Source organism: Corapipo altera, unplaced genomic scaffold (assembly GCF_003945725.1).
Source record: "Corapipo altera isolate COAL_440 unplaced genomic scaffold, ASM394572v1 22, whole genome shotgun sequence".
Taxonomy (NCBI): domain Eukaryota; kingdom Metazoa; phylum Chordata; class Aves; order Passeriformes; family Pipridae; genus Corapipo; species Corapipo altera.
In genome coordinates this window covers 2,810,064-2,829,166 of record NW_020884886.1, presented here as the reverse complement: position 1 = coordinate 2,829,166, position 19,103 = coordinate 2,810,064, and the positions used below count along the sequence as shown (strand labels likewise).

The window sequence follows — 19,103 nt, the reverse complement described above, 5'->3', positions numbered from 1 at the left end:
TGTCTCTTCTCATGTGATCTGTCTTCACAGAACTTGTTTGCAACTGGTTAGTCAAGATTTTGTGTATTAAAAGACTAAGGTATAGAGGAAAGTCAGATTTTGGCTATATCCTAGGGACGCGTTATAGCTTTCTTCCCCAAAAAATGAAATTGCTTTTTTTCTGTAGTGTATTTATTTTCATTTTTTCTGCAATAGATGAATCCATTTTTAATCAGTGCATATTTTTTTCCCTTCCAAATGTGCTGTGACCCTATGAGGGCTGATCAATTTAACTTCCACTATATGAATTCCAATAAGAGCTCAATAGAATATTTTCATTTTCTTTGAGTTTCAATATCAGTAAAATTCAGCACATATAACACTTGAGGCCTTTCAATAACAATCTTTACTCATAAATTCAGGTCTAAATATTTTATGATGTCATTTGCTGACACTCCATATAGTAATAATTAAAATTTCTAATGGCAGTTCTTTAATAATAAAACATTAGCTATTATTTTTAACTTAGGGATTGTCATATATTCAAATTTATGAGGATTTATGTTCTGAAAGAAGTCATAGTGTGCTCTTGGAGGAAATGAGAGTGGATGACTCTTCCTCCTCCATCTAGGAATAAGGATTTAAATAAATCTATTGCTGGGGAGTTGGATTCCTGCCCTGAAGTCACTGCTGATGGAAACAGCCTGCCCACCTCAGGTGCAGGGGAAAGCTGCAGGGGTTTATGTGCAGCTGTGGGTAACAAGCGTCTCTGTGTGAGGCCCCCAGAGCAGACTGCAGGCGCAGTGGTGGCAGAAGAGCTCAGAGCCAGGCTTTTCTGGACACCTGGCTTGTTCTGCCCTTGCCACTGCAGCTTCTCTGTGGTGACCAGTGACAGGACCGGATGGAATGGCCTGAAGTTCTGTCAGGGGAGGTTTAGGTTGAATATCAGGAAAAGTTCTTCATCCAGAGGGTGGTTGGGCACTGGAACAGGCTCCCCAGGGAAGCGGTGACAGCACCAAGCCTGGCAGAGTTCAAGAAGCATTTGGATGATACTCTTGGGTACATGCTGTGACTCTTGGGGATGGTCCTGTGCAGGTCCAGGAGTTGGACTCAGTGATCCTTGTGGGTCCCTTCCAACTCAGCGTGTTCTGTGATTCTGTGAGTCAGATTGTTCAGACTTGGTAATCCCGTTAATACAATATTGCTTCTGTCATACAAGCTGCCAGCAGTGTTCCCATCCCTTCCTACCAAACTGTTTTGATATTTTAAAAAATCATTCCTGTATTTGTTTCTTTGGAGAAGAGGGGGAGGTGGAAAAGTCAAATTCTTTCTTGGTGTCAACTGTAAAATTTCCCAAGTGGACTGTCTTCAACTGGAGGCAAAACAGTTCTTCTTTTTGTAGTGATGCAGTAACAGGAAATAAATCAACATCATTTACCAATTATGTTTTTCTGTAATAATTAGATGATGGATATGCTTGGGGTCAACATTCCAGTCAATTGAAATCAATTGTACTGAAGAGGCTTACTCTGCAGCATGTGATAAAGTGCAAATGAGTTATTGAAACAGCAAAATACATTGCTTGGCTCAGATGATGCTTTGTTATGGGTTGAACAGTTAAGCTTATAACAGTACTCTAGGAAAAACCTTTGGAGGTTGAGTTGGGTTAGTTGTCATTCAAGTCAATCTTCACTTGATTTTTCTTTCAAGCTAGAAACCTAGCTGACTGATAAAATCTGTTTTCTGGCTTGAACCTCTTAGATGGAAAAGAGTTGCAGAGCAACAACACCCAGCAAGAAATGCAGAAAGAATTTACTACAACCCATGCTTTAGGCAGCCAGTGATAAAAGCTCCCGTTGAAAGTAGTGTGGTTTTTCCAAGTACAGAAAAACCCAAACCAGAGAAAAGTCCACAGACTGCTGATGTGTGGACTTCTTGTGCAGCTCCGGATGCAGGAGCACTCCGGGTGGAAGCTGTGCAGCGTGTCCAGCTGCTGCCTCCTGTTCCGCGTCTGCACATCCGCAGCCTCTGCTGACGGGGGCACTTGATAAAAATCCTGAGCTGTGAATCCTGAGCTGTTCTGAGCGTTTGCCTCGGCCTCGCTTTGCACTCTGTTCACGGGGGCCACACGGGGCCTCTTGAAGGGGAAGTGCCTGGTTCAAGCTGGCTGCTGGTTCTGGCAGGAGCTAGACCTCCAGTTTTGGATAAAGCACTGTCTTCTGCTTATCCTGAGTTTGTCTTTGGAGAGATCCCTGGATAAATCATTGTGACTGATGGCTATAGGTGTTAATAGGGTGAGCATTTGCATGTAGTATTGCCACTTTGAAGCATTCTGGCTATAAACCGTGGAGTGCGTTTTTTCTGTTCAGCACAAAGAATCTGAGGGTGTGAATGATTCACTTCCTATGTTCTCCTCTGATGGGTTCATTTCTACTTGTCAGCCTTCAAAAAGGCAGGATTTAAATCTTTCACGGTGTGCCAGAGTTTGTTTTTGTTTTTAAGAAGAAGCAAGTGCAGTGTAAGAAGGCATAGTTACTGTGCTTAGTCTAAAACTAACATATGCCTATTATTGTTACAATCTCTGGAAATAAAGATGTAACTGATTTCCCCACTTAAGAATTACAACCCAAAACTTGAAAGTTGCCTTAATGCATTGCTCTTTCATGTCTTTCCTTCTGATCCAGTCACAACAGTTTTTATTTTATTGTAACCATATGTAAAGGGCATCTAACTTTTGTGAAAATAAATAAAAATAAGAGAGGAAACCTGTTTTGTCACTGATGAAGTCCTAAGAAGCCTTTTCTTTTTCCTCAACAAGAACTGTACTAAATAGATTATTTAGCAATTCCAGTAGACTGTATTACTCTACAAAGAGGGGGTTGCCCTTGTCCTGTCTTGAAAATTGCCTGCCTCAAACAAATCTACTATCATATTTAAACAGATAAAGCAAGAGTACTATCTTCCATCCGCAGTAAATGAAAGGGTAATTTAATACTATGGCAGGAGTGTTGTTCAGGAGTATTTTAATAATAAAAGAATGTAATATGACCCAGCCAGGTATAATAATCTAGCAGAGTCTAGCTGCCGAAGTGCAGCTTTTGATGCTATTGGAACTTTCCCCCTTATGTTAAGAACATGTGAAAGCAGAGAATATGTTTCAAGCATCACAATAATAGAAAATAATAAGCTTTGAGTACCAGTTTAAATAGCTGTGACAGGCTACAAAGTATTTTTGAAAGAAGTGAGAGGGTTTTTTTCCCCCTTTTCCAGTTTTAAAGCTTTTATTTTCACTTTATCGTTTTAAAACTACTTGTAAATTGTGTGAGTCAAAAACCCTAGAAGCTGGAGTGAGCCTAAAGTGGTGTAACAGGGGGTGTTTAAGGATAGGTATCTGCTTTCAGGAATAAAGATACTACATAGAAAGAAGTATGAGCTTTGTTAGTTGTTATTGCAGTTACAATGTCAGCTGGTGTTCTCTACTGAAGGATCTGTTTCAATGCCAGTGAGAGGTTTTGGGGGGAAGTGCAGTAAGTTTGAAGTTGTCCAGTTTGTCTGGCTCAATTCAGACTGTTACTTTGTAGCCCAAGTTGATACTTAGCACTAGATGGAATATGAATTCTCATGGCACAAGACTATTTTTAAATGCAGGAAGCCACAAATTCATGGGAAAATGATTGCCTTTTGAGTATGAAGTATACAGCTCTTTCTAACCCCAAAATTTCAAGGCCAAGGGATACAACTTTTCAGGAGAGCTGATACATCAGTGGAAACTTGCTCTCATTTGTGTTAAATGACATCCAACATGCAGCTGGCATTTGTGTGTCTGCCAGTGCTGAGAGATAGATACTTAGACACCTATATCTTTGTACAGTCAGTAAGTTTTTTCCATGTAGTAACCTTCCCCTGGCAACGCACAGGAGGCTTTCAGACTTCCCCCCCATGGGTTTTTGAATGAAAATAGATGCCTGTAGAGAGCAAGCCTGGAAATAACAGCACGTGCCTTTGACTGTTGCATTGCACAAACTCTTGGCAAAGCCTTTCTGTGAAGCAAAGCAAATCCTTAAAGGCAGGTGTGTTGGCCCCTAAATATTGTGATGGAACTGCCTATTCTAACAGGAGACTGGAACCTTCCATTGCTGACATGTAAAACTGAGAAAGCTTTGCGAGACTTCAGTGTGCTATTTTTGTGTTAAGCAGAAGCAAGTTTCCAAGAAACCCGACCCAAAGGTTTTCTTTGTCTGTCTTCCAGTTTATACATCTCGAACTTCATCTAAAATTAAAGAATGGGGGTAGGTAGAGGTTTTGAAAGGCTAACTCTTACCATGCTCACTAGCAACAACAAACAAAACTGATGTTCTTTGGCTCTACAAAATGAATGGAGTTATTGTATGTGTGTTGCTGGAAACCCTGAAGATATGGGTATAAGGATTTTAAAAAGCCAGACTGGTGCTTTTTCCCTAAGTGTCTTTCTGAAGAAAGACTAGCAAATTTTATGTTCTTCTTTTCTCTCTCAGGGGACTCTTGATCTGATTTTTTTACTTGATTTTGTTACAGTTTTTCTGTGCCTATAGTAGTTTCCACATAATTTTCTTGTGCTCTATTGAGAAGTTGTCACTTGAGCATGACAAAGTTAGTGGAAACAGTTTCATGAATATTAAAACCTGAAAATAGTCATTGCTTTAAGGCACACTATGAAAGTATGTTGCATTCCTTTAAATATTGTATTTATGTTTGTGTGTAGCTTTGAAAAGCTACAATGTCTTCTTCTCAAGACTGAACCTTAAGTTGTAAAAAAGATTATATTCAGGAAAATTTACATTTTTATATAGTTTTTTGTAAAATTAAACAGAATGCACAAGGGTCTACAAGACTGGGCAGGTGATGAGAGAGAATATGGAGCACACCATCAATATGAGTATAAAATAAACTTTTATTAGACATGTAAGAAATTGGCACCAGTAACGTCTTCAAGGGTAATTTCAGGGATTAGAGAAGCAAACATAGATGCAAAAATCCACTCAGAGGCTGTAGTGCAGTAGACCCATTGCCTTGCCTTTCTATAATTTCAAAGAGCAGACAAGTATCAAACTTGAAGTCAGAGATCCTTAGAGATGGCCAAACCTTGATGATAAAGCAGAATAGAAACTAGCAGAGGGATTTGAAAACAGGGGAGAAATAGAATATGGTTAAAAGTATCAAGTGAAGTACCTTTCCCTACACTAGTTTGTTATATGTACTGAAGCCATGGAGCTAAGTACTAGTGTGCCCATACTTACCTACACAGACAGGTGTTTGCAAACAAGAATAGTGACTGTGTGCTGTGGTGGGCATCCCAACAGCATAATAATGCAAGTTGTTGTGCATTGCAAAGCTGGTGGCATTCCTGGGTGAATTCTAGGCTGTGTTGAAGTGTACAAGTATTTGAGGTTGTATTTGCAACTGGTTTGAGAACTTGCAAGATGAAATGCCGTGTTCCTGTGACTCTTTTCCTGTATACCAGAGTTAACCTGGTTCTTTGGCCATTTCAGAATGGCATCAGCATCAAGCTGATGTGGCATGGAGAAACTTTTTATTTCTGCATCTCACTCAGAATGAGGGGGACAGTTCCAACATGATCTTCAGCCAGACTGAAGAGTGTGTTATTTGATACTAGATAGGAAAGGTAAGTTTTCCCCTGCAACATCAGCACTAATGTGAAATGTCAGAAGAAAAAGTTGCTGAGAGACTATTTGGAAGGGGATGTTGCTGAGGCTGTGTGGATAATTAAGGTGGAAAGATCAGTGAGTGTGTGTACAGATTATGTAAAATCATGTTTTTACATGAAGTCTGCATTCATTGGAATCCCAGTCCCTGGAAGTGACATTTAAGGCATATGCTGAAAGCAGGTGTTGATAGCATTTTATTCTGGCAGATGTTCACAAAAAATAAAAGTAAAATAACCATCTAGCATGTATTCTCTTTCTCAAGCATTTAGCAGATGCTTGCCCTGCTGGAGGCCTTTCTTGCAGATGTTTCCCTTTGATTGATGCTGCAGTGTACCAGATAGTGTCAGTATATAGGGAAACTCTGCACATGTTTGTATATGCAGATTAAATTGTGTCCTTTGCAGTGTTCTAACCAGTAGGGTGTTGTTTTTTTTGTTGCTACTGTGACTCACATTGGAATCACTTGGAACCAGATGCTGCTCAATCTGATTGAAGATCCTATATTTGACATTAAATAGCTATTCTTAAGCTACAGGGTTCATAGGTGTGTCTCTCATGGTTCATAGGTCGGGTTTGTCTCTGAGTACTTCAAATAGAGGGATCTATTTTCTGTTTCTTCCTTTTTTTTTTTTTTTTTTAATGAAACATGTCACACTCTGTGAACCAAAAAACACTTAAATTATTTACGTACAGTGCAAATGAAATGTGAACCCTGAGGGTGAGAAACATCTGATACGAGCACAATGAATGATTAGAGGCAACAGACTTCAAAACAGCAAACTGTTGTTCTTTCTTGGAACAAACTGTTATTCTTTCTTGGAAGACCTAACTTGGCCTTATCTATGCTTAGGTTATAAATGTTCCTTGATTCAATGCCTCTGTTGCTCAAAATGCCATGTTATAAAAATATGTATATGGATTAATTGCTAAATTAGTCCAGTGGCTGAAGCACAGAACTGAGTATGTGGCTTCCCATTCTCTCTCAACTTTCTGGAAGATGCATGGATTATTTTATTCACTTAACTTCAGTGTGATTGTGTGGGATGACAGTTGCCAGCCCAAGCTCCATATCACCCATAACTGGAAGGAAGAAGTAGACACTTCTCAGGGGAAGAGAGGGAAATTTCAGAGCACTTGAAATGATGCCTAAAAATAGTGTGAGGTTTTCCTCGTGAACTGGCCATAGTATCTTCTCCTTACATTGCTTAAGCATTCCTAATTTGTTAAGTATGGAACAGAAGAATACTGTGGTACTGAAAAGGAGAAGGATATCCTGGTGGAAGATAAAACTTCACACATGTTATTTCCATCAAATTCTGTCACCTCTTTGCTATCTTCTGCTCAGGTATTCTTCTATAACATGGGAGGATTAAATATGTATAGAGACAGAAAGCTGGGTAAAGCAAGTAGGGATGATGGTTCTTGAATCGTAGAGCTTGCCAGATCGCTCTGGCAAAGTGTCCAGGCTGAAATTCAGATTTCTCAGGTTGTTAGATCAGTAACTAATAAATTAACTGCATTTCAGAATAGTTCTGTACTGGTTTTGAAGTTATATAAAAAGCTTCCTAAGGAGTTGTTTTGAAAGTTTAATATCTGAGATCAGCAGTTTGTATTCTGTTTAAGTTTTGAATGATATTCCCATAATCTGATTTTTGCCTGAGGTGTCAGTCTCCTTAAAGTCTCTTTGATTATTCTGTACATAAGAGTCTCCATTAAAATGACTTATTAATGGCCCAGTGCCACATCAAGAATCAGATCTTAGTTTCCCAGCCCCAAAGGTCATCTACAAGTTTCATGATCTGATTTCAGTTAAACCACTGAAAGAAACAGTCATGTTGCATGCTCCTTTTCCTTCGTTTTCCTTTGACATTTACATCGCCCCACAGCGTTAGAGCAACCAGACTAATTCAACGGAACAGAGCGTTTGTTTTCGGCAGTATCATTTCCCCAATCTCGTGAGTCTGGAATCGTCACACAGCTGCTTAATGGTGGCACAAAAAATGGTGTGAGGGCTTAGGGGAGGAGGGCAGTGAAGTGTTGGGTGTGCACCAGCTGAAATTTGTCTGGTAAACTATTTATAAAAGATAAGAGATTGCAGGTAGACATGCAGTAGGCAGCTATGAAGCAATGGAAGGGAACACTGAAGCACTATTTAGGTAGCAGTCAGACTCTAACCAGGGAAAAAATAATTTTCTGTTTGCTTGTGCAATCTTGTCTCATATGCTGAGTGAGGTGAGAATTCCAGTAAATAAAAAAATGTAATTAAAGCTTGCACATAACTTGTTTGAGTAGCCTCAGGTTATAATCGTGGCAGCCTAAAATAGTGGCTGCTACAAACTACATGTGTGACGTGGCCAGCTGTGGTCTGAGTTGCAGGGGGTACTTTGCTTTCCACTCCACACAAGTATTTTCCCGTGTCACCAGGCATCCCTCTCTCCCAGTCAGTGCTTTGCAGAAGAGCTGCAATATCATTCTGTTTTCAGCCTGTGACAGCACAGAGATCTACCACAGGATATACCACCCGAGGGTGCTTTTTCTCGTGATCTGCTTTTTTTCTGTGTTAATATCTGTATCTTTACATGAATGTTTTTTAATATGCGTGATAACTTACTGCTTCAGATAGTTCATGAGATAAAGCATTAGCCCTGGAGGCTGTAGTGCTTTCCATGAGCTGTGGTGACTTGCCACTGGGATAATTTGTGCTCTGACACTGGACGCTTGGATGTTAAATGTCTGTAACTAATTGGGGGGGTGGTGGTGGAAATGAAGCCTAGATACTTTTAAACAGTAAGCTGTTCCACATTTGGTGAGGTATCACTGCATCCATGAAATAGATGCGAAGCCACAGGTTGAAAACAATAGTGATATAACACCTGGCAATTCTGAGAAAATAAATTATCTCAACTTTTGCAAAGCCACCCTTTGAAAGCAGAATACACATGGTCTTGATAAAGGCCATGAACAATTCAGCCTGGCAGATGCAAACCATAGTGAAATTCAGGAAAATGAAATCCTTAGTACAGGGCTGAGAAAAGGACAACAGTTGCAGGTGAATAGGTAATACTATAAGATGCAAGTCTACCAAAGTCTACGCAAGTGTACACTACTTGGGTCTCTCCCCTAAGTTAAGTAAAAGAGCTTTTCGACCAAGGAATAGTAGCAAGCTTAATTAATCTAGATTGAGGCAAAATATTTATTAAGATGTGATGTGAAAGTTGTCATAACTGTGGAATGGGTTTATATATTGTGTCTTTTAGGGCTGTTTCAAGTGGAGAGAGCATGAGTGGTACTGAAAAGATATTTATGCTGTTAGAAGTATTTCAGCATAAAGCTGCTGCTTTTCCTTCGGCAGTGGTTTAAGGGCTGGTGAGTTTTAGCTGCTCTTGCAGTTAGGACTGTTTCCGAGGCTGTCTCAGCAAGGCACAGTATCGGACTCGGTACCAGCAAACGCCTGGCTGGAGCCGGGGACCAGGGACGCGGGGATGGGAAGCGCCTGGGTGGGAGACGAATCGAGAGAGATGCCAGTGTATCAGGAATGCAGCTGCATCCTAACCCAGCACGTGTAATTCTGGGCAGACAAAGGCTGCGGCTGATGCTCAGGAGCCTGTGCGAGGTTTGGGTTATCCGTCACGGCCCGGATCCCGGGCGGGCAGGGCAGCGCTGCCGGGGCGGCGCGGGAGGCGGGCGGTGTGTGCCGGGCGGGGCCGAGCGTGCCCAGGCAGCGCTGGGCGGGGCGGGGAGCAGCGATGGTGACGGTGTGCGGCGGCCCCGCGGGTGATTAGCGCGGCTGGCGGGGCGGGCCGGCCCGGCCGGACCCACCCGCGGAGGGCGGCCCGGGGCGGGCGGCCCGCGAGGCCGTGCGGGCCCGGGCGGCGGGAGCCAGGCCCGCGGAGAGCGGCGGGCAATGGGGCTCCGGCACCGCCGCCTCTGAGGGACCGCAGCGTTCATGGTGAGCGGGGCCGGCCGGGCGGGACTCGGGGGTCGGGGCGGGCGCGGACTCGAACGCGGGTCGGCGGACCCGGCCTTGCCCGCTTTTCAGTCGCCTCGCCGGGTTCGGGAGAGAATCAACTTCCCGGGAAAGAGGAATCCCCTTTGTGCGAGGCGAGACCCCGCCGGGGGCTCGGGGTACCGGAGCGTGGGAGCTGCGGGCTGGGAGCCACCCCTGGGAGTGCCCCGGGGTAGCAGCCATCCCCCTGCCCGCCAGCCCCAGCCCGGCAGCGCGGTGTCTGCCGCTCCGGCGCCCGGCATGAATATTTCATACTCGGCTCCGTCGGAGAGTGGCTGCCTTTAAACACGCAGGGCCAGAACAAGATGACCTTGATAGAGCACTCTGTGTTATTGTAGGTTCAGTTCTGCCGTGCTGTGGTGCCCGGGGAGGCTCAGGGCGTGCGGGAAGTCCTACGGCGCTCTCCCGGGTAGCGCAGTTGGTCGGTCAGCGCTTGCCCTGTGTTCTGGTGGGTTATTTGCGCCTCCGTAGGGATGGTTGAGGATCCCTTTGTAGGTTGGGTTCTCTTTCTTAGAGACTCACGGGGGATCATCACGACTGGAGCTTCTTGCATCTGAACTGCAAAGCTGCCAGGTTCCACCGGGAATTAAACTTGCTTTGGGGAGGGGTGTTTCTGTGGGTTTTCTTTGTTTGGTTTCGATTATTTAAATCAGTGCTTTAATCGACAGCACGCTCTTACAGAACATCTTCAAACCCTAGTCCAGCTGTTGTAAACAGGTAAAGACGAAACCTGGAAGAAAGCCTAAGTGATCTCAGTGATAGGGATGTATTCTGCATTGTAAACGGTCAGCTCATCCAGAGTTGGTCCTAAAATTAGCTTGCAACTGTGTCAGGTTAGTAACCTCTAATTATAGTATAGGATTTAAACAGATGCTGAATTATTTGTACCTGTGAGAGATTTGAGTCTGGCTTAAAAAAAAAACCATACACCAAACACAAAGAAACCAAAACCCAAAGCTTAAAATGAGCTATCGTGTGGTTCAGCCTATTGCAGTATGCCTGTATGTGCAAATACTTCTACTTGCTCAGTCAGCAGATAGTCTTAATATGAGTTTGTGAAGGCTTCGGTGTGTTTCATTATTGTATCATATGTTGTGCTCTGTTTGAAATTGCATTCTCTTCTCACTGGAATAAAAGATAATTTTCATGAGCTTTTATCTTCTGTGAATTTTGGGGGTTTTGGTTTTTGTGTTCTTGGTTTTTTGGGGGAAGTGGGGAAGAGTTTTTTGTTTCCTTGGGTTTTTTTATTATTTTACCTAATTAAAAAACAGTTGTGTAGATAATATCATCCTCAGACATTTTTATTCATGTTTGGCTACCACTGAAAAGGATGAAATTACTACAAAGGAATCATACTTGTAATCTCATAAAATGTGCCACTCCCATTTTTGTGCTGGTCTGGCTTCTTTACTGTAGGATAGTGCTGAGTGGAACACGTCAGTGAGTACTTGCTGAAATGCAGGGTGAGCTTTTGAGTGCTTTGAGTAACTGTACTGATGTGCTAATACTGTAACTAGCCACCCACATTCAAAAATAAAACGTCTTCTTAACCAAGAAATTCTTGAATTATATGCAGTGTAGTGCTGGTCTGAGAAACTTTGTGCTTAGCTGAAAGAGATTTCCAAATTAATTCTGCTGTACAGAAGAAAATCCCCGGTGTGGGCATTGTTTCTCACCTTCCAAAAGCAATTTTGCTTTCCAGTTGGTTTTCAGTGAAAGGAGACCCTGAAAATAATTTTCCTAAGCCAAAATTAAGCAGCTTTTCTGGAACTTGTACTGGAATAAGCATTGGTGCATATATTTTAATGTCAAGTTCTGAGATGCTTTAGGGAGATCTATATATGATGATTTCTGCATATTAACAGTTCCTTGTGGATGCCGAATGGTTTTTCTTTCACTAGCAGTGTCTCAAAAGAGTAAAGATGTTAGATTTAGGCACAAGGTTCACCTTGTCTGTGGAAGCAGTAAATAGAGATTAATATTTGACTATGTTAATTTGTGAGAAAGGGTTCATAAAAAGACTCAGTCACCTAATAGAAATGGAGAGAAAGAATAGCTGTTTGCTTCACTGCTGTCAGCACAGCGGATTTACTCCTCAGCTGGTGCAGCTGAAGCACATTATGATGGTGCTCTCACACACTGGTCACTATCAGCTGCCTGCTGGTGCAAGTGAGTAGTTTAAGACCAGTGCCTGTGCTTTCTGAATATGCTCTTGATCACAATACCTCTGTTACAATTTTCTTTGCTTATTTTCTCACTGGAGGGTTTTTTTAGTGAACAACTTTGTCAGCGTGAGCACTGTCCCTTTACTTGACAAAGCTAAGTTTAAATACATTTTTCTTGGTTCTTTTCCTGGTTTGCAAACTGATGTCATGCATAGCAGTATTAGCTGGTATTAATGAGCCAGACATTCCAAATTCATGACCATGTTTCCCATCACAGCAATGCTGGCATCATAGGATTGATTGCTGAGGCAGTGCCCGGTTAACACACAAGGAAAAAGTGGGATTTTTGTGTCCCAAGGGCTGCACAGACCTGCACCCATGAGTCCCACAGAACTAACTTGAGATAGAATTGAACTGTACAACATAAAGTAGAATATTAAGGTTGTGTTGTTCTTCACTTATGTCTGGTTTTCATCCATCCTTTTTTTTTTAAGGTAGGGTTGGAGGAGAAGGCCTTTCTAGATCCCATTTTAGTTGCTGAATGATCCAGACTGTTCTGATTGTGTTGGAAGGGTTGGATCTATTGCCCAAGGAGGCTTTGATGTAATTGACAGGTTGAGAGTAAGCAAACAGTAGCATCTGAGAAGGTCTTTGTGCTGACAGGGAGAAGTCTGTGACTGGAACCCTATTCATAACACATTCATTGTGCTCATTTATCTTTTTTTTTTAATTTCAGTAGAAATTATAGAAAAAAGCTGTGCATGAAAGCCCTTGAGTTTTGGAAGTGGCAAAAATCATTATAAAGTTGAATGTAGACGTAACTATTATGTAGATGTAGTTTTTCCATGGGACTGTTTGACTGTGTTTGTTATTTGTATATCACTGATACTTTGCATACCTAATGTTTGCTATAGTATTTCAAACAGTGGAGTAGATGGAAGCTGTGTAAAGGTTGGTTTATCCTATTAGGTCATGGGTTTAGTGTGTTTTTTTTTCCAAACGAGTGCTTGTAGGAAAAATAAAAATAAAATTGTATGTGTAATGCCAAGCCCTCTCCTGTAGATCATGGTGAGGCAGTAATTGAGTGGAGGGACCTCTGAGGGACTAACACCCCTCTTAGAACAGAGTCTGCTTGGACCAGGTTCTGGGGGCTCGTTCACCTGAGCTTGAGTGCCCTTGAGGCTGGAAGTTCTACTGCATCTCAGGAGGCTTGTCCCAGTGCTTGACTAGAATTCCCCTGGTAGAAGTTTGTGCCTATTGTCTTTGTGTTCTTTATACAAGTGCCTCAGAGACTTGTATTCGGCCTTCACCACATCCCGTTATTGCTGTCTGCCAAGGATCCCTGCAAAGCTTTTCCTCTGCAGGCTGAGCAAACCTCTCGGCCTCTCTCTGTATGGTGCTGGCTCCAGTCCCCCGTCACCTTGGTGCCTCTTTGCTGGTATTGCTCTTGTGTGTCAGTGTCTGATTACAGACACAAGTTAATATGTTATGCTCTATAATGTAGAGTTGTGTAAGGCATCATACCAAGGATGGGCTTTCTGTGATTTTAACCTTTTTTTTTTTTTTTCCATTGTTGAACTGTTGCATGTGAAAACAGCTTGCGTGGGGAGAAATCTTACTATGAGATTTTAAGACAAACAGCTTGTGGTCATGTTTGGCTTCAATTTCAAAACCATGTAAATTAAAAGAAAAATATTTTAAATAGGTCTTATTTTTATACCTCAGATAGTATCTGCTGTTTGTAAACTCCTGAGTAGTACTGTGTAAAAGCAGGCTGTCAGCCAGAGGAACTTAAGATGTTTTTACAAATAGGAAGAATGAAAAAAAAAATCAAAACTCACTCCTGAACATAAATTTGCCATTGTTTTCAGTTCTGAGATTGATCTAGTTGAAAAGCTCTAAAGGGACTGCAGCAGGGTAGAGATGTGAAAGCATTGTCTTGAAGACTTTTTTAGATCCATTTTAAATTCTCATGTGCATCATTTTGATGTTCTCCACTCTTGTAAGTTACCCTGTCTTTTTTTTTTCTCTAGGAATATGAAGAAAAAACTGGACGAGCTCACAAACCTCTCTCTCCTAAACAGAATGTGAGGAAGAATCTTGACTTTGAACCACTCTCCACTACAGCACTTATTTTAGAGGACAGACCAGCGTAAGTTCTGGAAAGTGCCACAGTGAGGGTCTCTTTAAAATTAACCTAGCAAAGATTTTTCTAACTCAGCGTAATTGCTTACTCTAACTTAAACAAATTACTTAAAATCTAAAGTAGAATTTTTTTCAGAGTAGTGAATATGGAAGTGGGTTGATTATGAGAAAAATTATTCAAACAGAAGGAACCTTATTTAATAATAAAAGCAATGGCTTTTTATGAAAGGAGGTAAGTAAGAGAGCAGAGCTCTAGTTTTGAGTAATTCTACCTTTTAAACATGAATAAGAGATTTTTATTTTCTGTGAGAGCACATAAGCATAAAAATGAAGCTGGTACATGCTAAAGAGATTGAGAAGCACTAATACAGTGTCCTGTTTGCACAGGGAAAGAGAACACTTCCATAAATAATGAAACATGAATAGCGATTGCTCTGCAGGAGTTCAGCATCACATTTTAAAGGTTGTCAAGTACTTGATAAGTTGTTTCATACCTCTTTTACTGCAAGGAGATTCTTCCATATGCAAACTGAGTCCAAAGCGATTTACTGGCAGTTGCTTTGCCATGTTTTGCTTCTGAATTACACAAATTATGTCATGTTTAGTCTATGATTGTGAATGTTATCTGGCTTTATGGGGATGATGTCTGCATTTTTAGTATAGCTGTGCATTGGTGTGAAGAACTGGCATAACACAGATCTGTGTTTTCATCAACACAGTGTGAAAAATGCCCATGTCAAAGTAGTCTAGTCTAGGGTTATTTAAATAACTTTTTGGCTTGTCTGATGAATTGTGTGGCAAGAACTCGGATGTCTAGAACAACATGAGTGATAATTTGTTATAGCAGGCTTTATTGTGTACAGCTGGAAACAAAGCATGCTAGCTTATCTGTTGTATTCAAAACCTGTCTGCTAAGAATCTTTCTTCTTGTGGGATAATCTGAGAAGTACAGTGTTCACACAGATGGAATTAGTGATGCATTACAGGAGAATGTTCAGGTTTTACTTTCTTTCCTACTGTTGATAGACTGAGAAACTTCTACAGAGTAGGTATTTTTAAGATTCTAGACAAGTGAATCATCATTTCTTTTGTCTAGTAGGGAAAAGTGCTCTGGGCAGCAGTGCTGTCCTCTGACTCTTTCTAAAGAATCTTTTTTTAAATTGTTTGCTTGCAGTTTACATACTATTTTTTTTTCTAGCAGACTTTAAGTAATTTCTTTTTGATTTCCTATGACAAAAAGCTTTAAGACTTCTGGAAGAAAAATGCAGTGAGATTTTTTTTTCAGAATGGCTGCTCTTGATTTCACACTCAATTGTAGGATTTAGGTAAAACTTTATAGTAAAAAAATCAGTAAATATTCCATAGTTCCTCTAGCTTCAACTCCAAAAAGTGTTAGTTGAATCTTAATAGATACTAAACATCTCACTTGTACGGTGGTGATGTTAAGAGATAGGACAGATAATTTGAATGGTGGAATTTAAGTTAGCAGAACTGTATTATTTCATCTGATTTTCCTTTCCAAACTTTTCCTAACTTGAACCATTTCTAAAGACTTGGATTTAAAAAAGATGATGATCAATTTACAAAAGTGAAACTGGATAAAGAGTGAATTGTTTTCTGTGCCTAACAAAGACACAAATGTGAAAATTTACTTTCCTTGTTCTAGTAACAATCTTGAATTTGAAAAAACAGAAAGATGTGAACAAATCTCGATTTGTCATAGACCTGTATTTCATGACTGTGTCTGGGTAAATAGTGACACCCACTCAATGGTGACTGTGTTGATGGAAAGCAGCTGCCTGATGTGCGACACCTTACAGGAACAGGAAAGTGAATTTTTGCATAGCTTTTCTATTAACCAAAGATACAAACTGTCCTAGGAATAAAATACAGTGTTCTACAATACAGAATAACAAAATAGTTAGTCATTTCCTGTTTTGATGTTTTGGTGATCCTGTATTTGTAAAGAGATACTTATGGTTATGTTAATTACAAATATGAGTAGCTTAAAGGTAACGTGTTTTGACATATGAACACTTGTATTTGTATGGCAGAGCCTTAATCCCAAATCAAAATGTTGTGTTGGTATTGATGAGTGGACAATATCAAGGATGACTCCAGTGCCACTTGTTGCTCTAGGAGTGAGGGGGAAGAGTCAAGCCTTTAAAATAGAAATGGAGTCTCAGAGAGCGGAGGGAAAAGGGAGCTGGGGTAGGGAGTCAGTACATGTGGGTAAAGAAAGTTGTGCATGTGACCCGTAAATGAGGTGCACAGTAAGAGAGAGTATGGTCCTGTATCTTACCAGTTTAAATCAAAATTACCAGCTTGGTATATACCCTTTATGAAGATCAGCCTATGGGTTCAGTTGGTTTAATAATAAAAATGCTGAAATTACCAAACATAAGGAAATTACTCAGCATATTTTGTGTATAAAAGTAGTCATAGCTGGTCAGTGTTCTTCCCTTCTGCTGACTCTGGCAAAAAAGGATTCTTTCCAAGGATCTGTTGTTCTGCTCACTGATTGCATATTTTGACAAGAAGCAGTGTATGCTTTTCTTTTAGAAGTGCCTAGAATTTTCCTTAGACAGGCATGCCAACTCTAAATACTGATTTTTTAATTTTTTTTTTAAATTTAAGGAACCTCCCTGCAAAACCAGCAGAAGAAGCTCAGAAACACAGACAACAGTACGAAGAAATGGTAGTTCAAGCAAAAAAAAGAGGTGATGGAATTTCTTGTCTTCAGAGGAGAAAAGTAAAGTTAAGGGCATTTCTAAACCTGAAATAACACTTGTGACAGTCTGTTGATCTGTAATGTGGGTGATCTGTACCTGCCTTTAAAGAAGTATCAATCCAAAGAGAGAGGAACAAAGGTAGTTTCACTGAAAAGCCCCACCCTAAGCTGAAAAATAAAAATCCTAGAATCCAGCAGGAAAGACTTTTTTAATCTGTAACTCTTAAATAAATGAGTGGCATCTATTTGTGGCTTTAAAAACTTACTAATATAGTGAAGTTGATTGTAAGTCAAATTAGTGAAGACTAGACTTAAAACTGCAGGGTATTTGTCAGTGTCACGTTGGGAACAACCTGTTCAGGCTGTAGTCCATAAACATATAATTTTCCACATAGGAAAATGTATGCAATTATGTTCATTTGATATCTCTCACTTACAGCTTTCCCAGAGTTTTGCTCATAATTTCTTGTCTGACATTGTTCACACAAGTGTCTTAATAACACTGTACCATGCATATGAGGCAGAGGTGACAGTAGTGGTGGTTTCCTTCTGCTGGTATTTCTGACCATCTGGATTTTCTAATTAAAAACATGCTTTGCAGTAATAGGAAATTTGGACTCACAGAGGTTTTGTATTCAGTGGGAGCTGCTGGAAATATTTTTTTCCAGCCAACCAGACCTTTGAACAGTATGGAACAGTGGAAAGGTGATATGAACACAGGACTTCCTTGCTTTCTACAGCTGACATACTAATAGAAGTGTCCTTTTGTGATTTTGAACATCGTACACCTACCAGTGAAGTTTTAACTTCATATGACTCCTGTTTTAGTATATCCACTTTAGTAGTCCAAAGGAGTTTCTCTGTTCTTTCTTTGCATGTAGGGTGGGTGGCTTGAGAGAACTGAGAGGATGATTACACAATGGGCCAGGTCCTTGTGCTGTCTTCACTGGACCTGGAGTGTGTCATTCTGTCCAGATAAATACTGTGACAAACCCATTTTCTCTAAAGCCACTCCAGATGAACAGATTTACGGAGTGATTATGTTGTTTAGAGGTCAGGAGGTCAAAAAGTGTAAATACCCTCTTTTTGTTAAGAGAAAAATTGAAAGCTTGTATCAAAGCTGAAAATGTTGGAGACAACTGGGATTGTTCTGCTCTGGCTCAGCTTCTCTTGGGCTTTAAAGTGGACCTGTCAGGCAGAATATGTTCATTCCAAAGACCTTGTTCACAGTGCTGCTGTTCTGAAGTTGGTTTTACTTGCCAGGTCAGTACCTTCCCACGCTGTAGACAGTGTGTGTGTGCACATGTGTGTCCTCTGTTTCCACTGTAGTGCTGTGTCTGCCTGCATTTGGTAAATCCATGTCCAACATCTTTGCCAGTGGAAAAAGTAGTAGCTGGTGATGCAGGAAGATGCATTGAGAGATAATGCAAAAATGTAAAATGTATCTAAACTAGACATGAGAAGTGTGTTCTTTTTAATGAACTGAAGGTTCCCATTTGTGATGGATGACATTTAGATGATCCATGTGCCAAGTAACATCAAAAATGTGATTTTTTGACAGAATATCTAAATTGTAATATACATATGAAAATGAAATACAAAACTTGTATCCATTTGGCCTATGTTTTTGAATCTGATGTAACTAAAAGGGTGGGGCTTTCTTAGGAAATACTCTGACCTGTCCTACTAGGTGAGGCTGCTGGCTGTCAGAGGTGCTAATTCAAAATTACTAGTGTGGTTAGATTTGGAGGGTCAAAGAAACCATATATTATCCAACTCCCTTTGTCCCATCCATTGAAAATGAGCCTTGTGCATAGTTCCACTTTGTTCTTTGTTCACATTTGACATCACTGCTTAGTTAACTGTGCCTGGGAAATTTTTAGAATTCAAACAGTAATTTTAGGTGAAAATGGTGTGCTTTTACATGGTCATATAGCCATGGCTAACTCTAAATATTTAGTTTCTGGTTTCATTTACTTAAAAAGAAAATTTCTTTTCTGCAGAGTTGAAAGAAGCTCAGAAGAGAAAGAAACAACTGGAAGAACGCTGTAAACTGGAAGACAGCATTGGGAATGCTGTTTTAACATGGAACAATGAAATCTTGCCCAACTGGGAAACTATGTAAGATAGTATGTTATACTGAGTTGTAATTAAAAATTGTGGAGTCTTTATCCTGAAGAGAAGTTACAAAGTTAGGAAGCATAATTTTAAATGGTCTTGGAAGCTTTTCTTTGAAAGTCGCTCTTGGACAGGTACAAAGAAAATAACACATGTCTTTCTGAAAGGTGACTGGAAGTATCATATCATCATGGCTGGGCTTCGCAAACGAAGATTTGGGAAGGGCTCTACCCACATTTGTTACAAACGCGCTG

General features: G+C 40.6%; 1 protein-coding gene across 3 annotated transcripts in view; it reads left to right on the top strand.

The window, feature by feature from the left end:
- TBC1D14 (TBC1 domain family member 14) overlaps positions 1-19,103 on the top strand; it is a 70,872-nt gene that overhangs the window by 26,447 nt on the left and 25,322 nt on the right. For 2 of the 3 annotated variants that reach the window (XM_027642786.1, XM_027642787.1), the window contains 3 exons: positions 13,889-14,007; positions 16,638-16,720; positions 18,735-18,852. In XM_027642786.1, the coding sequence (XP_027498587.1) occupies positions 13,889-14,007; positions 16,638-16,720; positions 18,735-18,852 (320 nt within the window). Of the gene's footprint in view, positions 1-9,512; positions 9,634-13,888; positions 14,008-16,637; positions 16,721-18,734; positions 18,853-19,103 lie in introns of those variants that run through there. The other variant, XM_027642788.1, reaches the window with a different exon arrangement.